Here is an 8476-nt window from a genome sequence, read left to right as displayed (position 1 = left end):
CTAGGGTCGAGAAAGTCTGCTGAAGAAAGGATAGGCTACCCACTCCAATACTCATGGGCTTCCCTGGTGGCTCAGATGGTGAAGAATCCACCTGCAATGTGGGAGACCTGGGTTCGATCCCTGGGTTGGGAAGATTCCCCCGGAGGAAGGCATGGCAACCCACTCCAGTATTCTTGCCTGGAGAATCCACTTGGTCAGAGGAGCCTGCTGGGTAGTCCATGGGGTCGCAAAGCATCAGACATGACTGAGCAACTAAGTACAGCATTAATCCTGCTCCTCCATACTTAATTTGGTCCAATTTTGGTCCAATTATACACATAGTCTTTTTCAAACTAAACATCTCCATTTTCTTCAGTGTTTACCATAAGACTGGTAAAAATGATGAAGAATTTTGAAGATATCACTCACCAAAATTAACTCAAAATGGATTAAAGACTTAAATGCAAGATCTGAAACCATAAAACTCCCGAAAGAAAACAGAAAAAGCTCTTTGAAATGGATCTTGGCAATAGTCATTGAAATGAAGAAGCAACCTAAGGAGAAGGAGACAACATTTACAGATGACATAACTGTATAGGGTTGATATCCCAAATATATAAGGAATGCATATAATTCAGTATCAGAAGCAAAACAAAACAAAAACAAATAATCTAATTAAAAATAGGCAAAGCAACTTGGATGGACACAAAGAGTGTCATACAGAGTGAAGTTAGTTGGACAGAGAAGAAGAAATGTTGTATGACATCCTTTATATATGCAATCTAAAAAAAAATGATACAAATGAACTTTCAAAACAGAAGCAGACTCACAGACCTCAAGAAAAAGTTTATGGTGGTTGGGAGAAAGGATACAGGGAGGGATAATTAGGGAGTTTGGGATGGACATGTACACACGGCTATATTCAAAATGGATCACCAACAAGGCCTAACTGTAGCACCTGGAACTCTGCTCAATGTGCGTGGCAGCCTGGATGGGAGGGGAGTTTGGGGGAGAATGGGTACATGTATGTGCATGGCTGAGTCTCTTCCCTGTTCACCTGAAACTGTCACAATGTTGTTTGTTAATTACACCCTATACCCTAATACATAAAGACAAATTTAAGAGTTTTTTTTAAACTGAGCAAAAGAATTGAATAGACATTTTTATAAAGAGGATCTACAAATGACCAACAGATCTATAAAATGGTGTTGAATATCACTGATCACCAGGGAGCTATAAATCAAAACCACAGGGATATCACCTCACACTAGACAGAATTATCAAAAAGATGACAGATAATACATACTGGCAAGGATGTGGAGAAAAGGGAATACTCATACACTATTGGTGGGATTATAAATTGGTGAGTCACTAAGAAAAATAGTATAGAGGTTCTTCAAAAAGTTATGAAATAGAGCTACTATATAATCCAGAAATCCCACTTCTAGTTATATATGCAAAGGAAATGAAATTACTATCTTGAAGAGATACATCCTGTTCTGTTTAGGTGATATAGATGCTTGTCTTTTTGGTGTAATTTGAGCTGGGAAAAAACAGAGGCTACTTGCTTCCACACATTTATCCCACTTCAGGTTATCCAGCCCCTAAAATTCTCAATCTTGATCATTTCTTTACTTTCAATCGTTTCAGCCAGAGGTTCTCTTTTGCAATGAGTAACCTACAACCACAGCATTAGAGCCAGTAGCATCCATGTACAAAGACTAAAGCAGATTGCATGCATGCTCAGTTGCTAAGTCATGTCTGACTCTTTGTGTTCCCAAGGATCATACCCCAACAGGCTCCTCTGTCCATGGGATTTCCCAGGAGAGAATACTGGAGTGGGTTGCTATTTTCTTCTTCAGAGGATCTTCCCAACCCTGGGATTGGACCCAAGTTTCCTGCATCTCCTCCATTGCTGGCAGATTCTTTACCCACTGAGCCATCAGGGAAGCCTCATGAAACAGATTTATCAGCAACTAATAATGATAACTATGGTGATTGAATATTTATTATGTTTCAGGCACCTAGCTAAGTGGTTTTCATTTCATTTATTCCTCATAAAAATTGAAGAGTTGCTAGCACATTACACATATGAGGAACTGAGATGCATGAATGTAAGCAACCTGACCAGACTTCACTGACTCTATTAAATGGTGGAGAAATCACTAAAATTCACGTTGGCTGACTCTAAAACCCAGGGCCATCATCATTTTCTGATTGTGCTGTCCTGGCTGTGAGAAAAAGCTTGACAGACAGAAGGCAAGTCAGGATAGGTATTTTGAGGCCAGAAGGATATTGAACAGTTTAGGATGCAGGATTCTAGCCAAGACCTTCTGAGGTAGACAATGATGAGAATCCTGTAAGGTCAGGATCCAGCAGGAACAAGCCCAAATCACACAAGTAGTCAGAACTCCAAGAAAGAGGCCTCTGGATACTTCGATGGTTTCTCTGAGGAGTAAACAATTAATTTCAAAATTAAGCATTAAGGGCACTTCTCTGATAGTCCAGTGGTTAGGAGTCCAGCTTCTAGTGTGAGGGACACAGTTTGGTCCTTGGTCAGGGGACTAGGATCCGACTTGCTACAGGGAAGCCGGGCATGCGTGCCACAACTACTCAGCTCGTGTGCCGCAACTGAGACCCAATGCAACAAGATAAATAATTTTTTTAAATTAAGCATTAGGGACATTAATATTTCAGTGCTGTAAAGTTTGATATTGTGTTTAGCTGTTCATTTTCTACAGCTAAGAAGGAAGACTGTTTGACAACATTTTGGTTTTAATGATACGGATGACATGATTAACAGCGCTAATATGTGCTAGGTAATTACAGTGTTACTGTGAGAGAGTAGTGAATTTTAATGCACTGAAGAATAAAGAAGCCTAAAGGACACTGCCTAGGCAATTAATTATAATCAGTTTTATGCAAGATATGTAACTGCATTAATAGGGTGTGGTTTACAAGTCAAGGTTCATCCAAGAGTGTCTGAAAGATACAGCGAGAGAGCAAATCCTGTTTATTAGTCTGTTTGGGCTGTTGTAACAAGATACCATAGGCTGGGTGGCTTAAACAACAGACATGTATTTTCTCACAGTCTGGAGCCTGTTGACACGGCCTCGGCTCTCTGCACAGGGAGGGAGAGTGCTCTGAACTCTCCTCCTCTTTTCTTTTTTTTTGGCTGCCTAGCCTGCAGGATCTTAGTTCCCCAGGCAGGAATCGAACCCTTGCACCCTGTAGCGGAAGCACAGAGTCTTAGCCACTGGACCACCAGGGAAGTCCCTTCTTCTCCTCTTTTCATAAGGACACCAGTCCTACTGGATTAAGGCCCCATCCTTACAATCTCATTTACACTTAATTACCTCCCTAAAGGGCTATCTCCAAAAAGAGTCATGGGAGGCGTTAAGCTTTCACAATACTAATTTCAGGGGGAAGACAATTTAGTCCATAACACACCAATGCCCACACTGAAATCAAGACTTGCCCTGGGACTGGTGTGTCAGGAACCAGTGCCCTAGTGGTGGTTTAGTCACTAAATCGTGTCCGACTCCTGTGACCCCATGAACTGTAGCCCACCAGGCTCCTCTATTCCCAAGCAAGAATACTGACATGGGTTGCCATTTCTTTCTCCAGGTGATTTTTCCTGACCCAGGGATCAAACCCAGGTCTCCTGCATTGCAGGTGGATTCTTTACCAACTGAGCCACCGGGGAAGCCCACTGAGCTTAATTCCTGGTTCCCAGGAGAGAGAGCTCCTGACCATTCCCTTCTTAAAACACTCTTCTTGTGGCTTCTAGAGGGAGTGCTAACGACCAGCACCTTTCTCACAGGATTGTTAGGAAGAGTAAATGAGACAAAAGATAAGCAGCACAGAGCGCAGTGCCCGGCTGGCCAAGAAAAGTTAGTTATTACTGTTGTTGCTCTTGATAGCTTTTGGCAAACATCAAGTTTGAGCTACATACTAGAATTTGAAAAAAAATCACATAGTGTTACAAGAAAGTAGAATTGATTTTAGAGATATCAGAAAGATCTTATGGGATAAATAACTTATTTAAAACATAAGGCCAACTTGTTTACTTCTGTGTTCCCCAAAAGTAAGAACAAATTGTTTAAAAAAATAATGTAAGAAAAAATTCATTTTGCTAATAGCTACTTGTTTGAGAAATGCCAGCTTTATAAAAAATTTGCAAGAATACAGTGACAATGCATTAATTATATCATGAAAAATGCAAATAGAGGTCAATATTTAAAGGTGTGAAATTCTAGATGAAATGAACATTTCTCTTGAAAGTGGCAAATTGTTAGTTATCATTTTTCAAGAAAGCTATAAAAATACAAGATGTAAAAGCAAAGCTTTAGAAAAACTAAAGGCATGGTATGATAAAATGACTTCTGGCTTTGTTCAGATCACAGTAGTGTTCTGCAATAAGCTAACTCCCTGTAAATGAAGTAGCTCATAAGGATGCCACTGGGAATGAGTTAAATGGTTTATTGAAAAGAATAGTAATCATCAGAGTTCAGGATTCAGACTACAAGGAACACACTATTTTATATACATGAGTATATAGCAATATAGAGAATAACAGATTGTCCCCAACATTTAGCAACTGTAAACAATGATATATATTTATTATCTCACACACGTGGGTCAGGAAGCTGGTTATGGATTAGTTGGGCGGTTCTGTCTTGAAAAGTTTCACGAAGTTTCAGGCAACAGGCAGTCATCTGAAGCTTTGGCTAGGCCTGGGGGATTTCCAAGACAGCTCACTCCCAGGACTCTGCCCAGGAGCTCTCAGTTGCTGGCTAGTTGCAGGAGGCCTCAGTTCTCTGCCTCATGGACCCAACCCAGGGATGCTTGAGCATCCCTATGATATAGCAGTTACATGCCCAGATTGACTAGAATAAGGTGGGAGCTGCACTGTATTCATGACCTTACCTTGAAGGTCATATGCCATTACTGCCCCTATGCTCAATCTGTCCATATACTGTTTGCATAGGAAGTAGATTCCAGGAAGAAGGAAGCTGGTGAAACCAGAATTCCTAGAGTTCAACAAGAAAAGTTTGTGTGGGGTCGCAGAAGGCAGGTTTGGAGTAGTGGGGAAGGGCCTTTGGTGGGAATTGCATGAAGTTAATAAATAAACCACCAAGACGGCATGCCCCGCTGTCTTCCTAATCACCTTACTCTTAATTACCAAATCAGATCAGATCAGATCAGTCGCTCAGTCATGTCCGACTCTTCTCGACCCCATGAACCGCAGCACGCCAGGCCTCCCTGTCCATCACCAACTCCCGGAGTTCACTCAGACTCACATCCATCGAGTCAGTGATGCCATCCAGCCATCTCATCCTCTATCATCCCCTTCTCCTGCCCCCAGTCCCTCCCAGCATCAGAGTCTTTTCCAATGAGTCAACTCTTCACATGAGGTGGCCAAAGTACTGGAGTTTCAGCTTTAGCATCATTCCTTCCAAAGAAATCCCAGGGCTGATCTCCTTCAGAATGGACTGGTTGGATCTCCTTGCAGTCCAAGGGACTCTCAAGACTGTTCTCCAACACCACAGTTCAAAAGCATCAATTCTTCGGGGCTCAGCCTTCTTCACAGTCCAACTCTCACATCCATACATGACCACAGGAAAAACCATAGCCTTGACTAGACGAACCTTTGTTGGCAAACTAATGTCTCTGCTTTTTAATATGCTATCTAGGTTGGTCATAACTTTCCTTCCAAGGAGTAAGCGTCTTTTAATTTCATGGCTGCAGTCACCATCTGCAGTGATTTTGGAGCCCAGAAAAATAAAGTCTGACACTGTTTCCACTGTTTCCCCATCTATTTCCCATGAAGTGGTGGGACTGGATGCCATGATCTTCGTTTTCTGAATATTGAGCTTTAAGCCAACTTTTTCACTCTCCACTTTCACTTTCATCAAGAGGCTTTTGAGTTCCTCTTCACTTTCTAACATAAGAGTGGTGTCATCTGCATATCTGAGGTTATTGATATTTCTCCTGGCAATCTTGATTCCAGCTTGTGTTTCTTCCAGTCCAGCTTTTCTCATGATATACTCTGCATATAAGTTAAATAAACAGGGTGACAATATACAGCCTTGACGTACTCCTTTTCCTATTTGGAACCAGTCTATTGTTCCATGTCCAGTTCTAACTGTTGCTTCCTGACCTGCATACAAATTTCTCAAGAGGCAGATCAGGTGGTCTGGTATTCCCATCTCCTTCAGAATTTTCCACAGTTTATTGTGATCCACACAGTCAAAGGCTTTGGCATAGTCAATAAAGCAGAAATAGATGTTTTTCTGGAACTCTCTTGCTTTTTCTATGATCCAGCGGATGTTGGCAATTTGATCTCTGGTTCCTCTGCCTTTTCTAAAACCAGCTTTTTTTTTTTTCCCCTAAAAACTGCCTTTTCTAATTACCAAATCAGCTCAGAGTTAAATCCTCTGAGTTTTAGGGTCTTAACTCTTTTTAGTTTTGCACCAGGCCCACAGTAAACAAAACCTTCATTCCATACAGGCCCTGACTTACGGCTGAAATATACTCCCAGCTAAAATCTATGCTGCTAAGTCACTTCAGTCGTGTCCGACTCTATGCGACCCCATAGATGGCAGCCCACCAGGCTCCCCCATCCCTGGGATTCTCCAGGCAAGAACACTGGAGTGGCTTGCCATTTCCTTCTCCAATGTGTGAAAGTGAAAAGTGAAAGTGAAGTCACTCAGTCGTGCCCAACTCTTAGCGACCCCATGGATTGCAGCCCACCAGGCTCTTCTGTCCGTGGGATTTTCCAGGCAAGAGTATTGGAGTGGAGTGCCATTGCTTCAGGTTACATGTGCTTTAATTTGCTTCCTGGGGGTCCCAGAGGCTGCTCTCCAGGCAGAGGCGCTAGGCTGGGCTCTCCTGCAGCGGGCCCCCCACACCAACCCTGAAGACCCTCAGGAAGGGCCGTGTCCTCCTCCAGGCCGCCCGTGCCCTCCCCGAGCTCCTCATAGGTGATCTTCTCGGTGAACAGCCGCGGCCCGAGCAGCTCCACCATGTCGGCCCACTCCAGCATCTCCTTCTCCAGCAGCCCCCTGCCCACCTTGTCCACCTGCTTGTGGCAGCGCGTAAGCAGGTCCAGGGTGCGCGCATACACGGAGCCAATGGGCCGCTGCACCTCCTCGTCTATAAGCTGGGCCGTGGCCTCACTGAACGGTTTCTCCACCAGCGCCTCGCCTGGCCGCGGGAGATCGAAGGACACCTGGCCCAGCTTCTCGCTCATCCCGAAGTGCATAATCTGGGCATAGGCGCTCTGGATGACCTTTCTCAAGCCGTCCTGGGCCCCCGTGGTGACCCGCCCGAAGAACAGCTGCTCAGCCACGCGGCCGCCCAGCATGGCGCACATGCAGTCAAAGAGCTGCTCCCGTGTGTACAGGTACTGCTCCCTGGGCAGGCACTGGGCATAGCCGAGCCCCTTGCCCTGGGGGACGATGGACACCTTGAGCAGGGGGTCTGTATGTTCCAGGAACCAGCCCACCACCGCATGGCCAGCCTCATGGTAGGCCACCGTCATCTTCTCGCCAGGCTGCAGGACCTGTGTCTTCTTCTCAAGGCCTCCAATGACCCTCTCGATGGCCTGCTCGAAGTGCTTCTCCCCGACAGAGGGGTTTAGGTGGTGGGCGGCAATCAGGGTGGCTTCGTTGCAAACATTAGAAATATCAGCACCTGTGAAGCCTGGAGTGAGGGCCGCAAGCTTCCTCGCCAGGGCGTCCTTGCTGAGGCTCTCATCCAACTTGAGTGGACGCAGGTGGACCTTGAAGATAGACGACCTTGCTTTGATGTCCGGGGGCCCAATGTAAATCTGACGGTCGAAGCGGCCCAGCCACATCAGAGCTGGCTCAAGGACGTCAGGGCGGTTGGTGCCGGCCAGCGTGAGGATGTTCGTGGTAGAGTTGAATCCATCCATCTCCACGAGCAGCTGGTTCAGGGTGTTCTCCTGCTCACTCTGGCCTCCAAAGTGCCCTCGGCCATGCTTCCGGCCAATTTGTTGGGTCAGAGAAGAAAAAGAATGAAAATTCCATTTAGTAACCGAAGGGTAAAAATGTGCTTCTGTTTGTGAAATAGCCATTTTTTTGAGAAAAAAGTAACTTTGGGGGAAGGTTAGTTAGCACTCTCAAGTCAGACATGCATTTTTATTGTGTTGTAAGGCTTGTGTGTGTGCTCAGTGGCTCAGTTGTGTCCGACTCTTTGCAACCCCATGGACTGTAGCCCACCAGGCTCCTCTGTCCTTGGGATTCTCTAGACAAGAATACTGGAGTGGGTTGCCATTTCCCCCTTGAGGGGATCTTCCCAACCCAGGGATCGAACTGCTGTCTCCTGTATCTCCTGCATTGACAGGTTTCTTTTACCAATGAGCCACCTGTAAAGCTTGTTGTTGTTGGTCAGTCACTAAGTCATGTCTGACTCTCTGTGATCCCATGGACTGCAGCATGCCTGCCCTCCCTGTCCTTTACTAGGCAGGGCA

The 8476-nt window shown here is 45.0% G+C and overlaps 1 protein-coding gene across 1 annotated transcript; it reads right to left on the bottom strand.

Moving 5' to 3' along the window:
- Nucleotides 1-6364: 6364 nt before the first annotated feature.
- Nucleotides 6365-8080, bottom strand: LOC133237417 (AFG3-like protein 1). Its single transcript, XM_061399442.1, has one exon. The coding sequence runs from the start codon at nucleotides 8078-8080 to the stop codon at nucleotides 6800-6802; it is 1281 nt and encodes a 426-aa protein (XP_061255426.1). The 3' UTR covers nucleotides 6365-6799.
- Nucleotides 8081-8476: the final 396 nt, after the last annotated feature.

Source organism: Bos javanicus, chromosome 24, assembly GCF_032452875.1.
Source record: "Bos javanicus breed banteng chromosome 24, ARS-OSU_banteng_1.0, whole genome shotgun sequence".
NCBI lineage: Eukaryota > Metazoa > Chordata > Mammalia > Artiodactyla > Bovidae > Bos > Bos javanicus.
The sequence above is the reverse complement of the archived record's forward strand: the minus strand, read 5'-3'. Positions and strand labels throughout refer to the sequence as shown.

What these genes read in the sequence shown, in the direction of transcription:
- LOC133237417 (XM_061399442.1), bottom strand. Translation starts at nt 8,080, where the DNA reads ATGGCTATTTCACAAACAGAAGCACATTTTTACCCTTCGGTTACTAAA.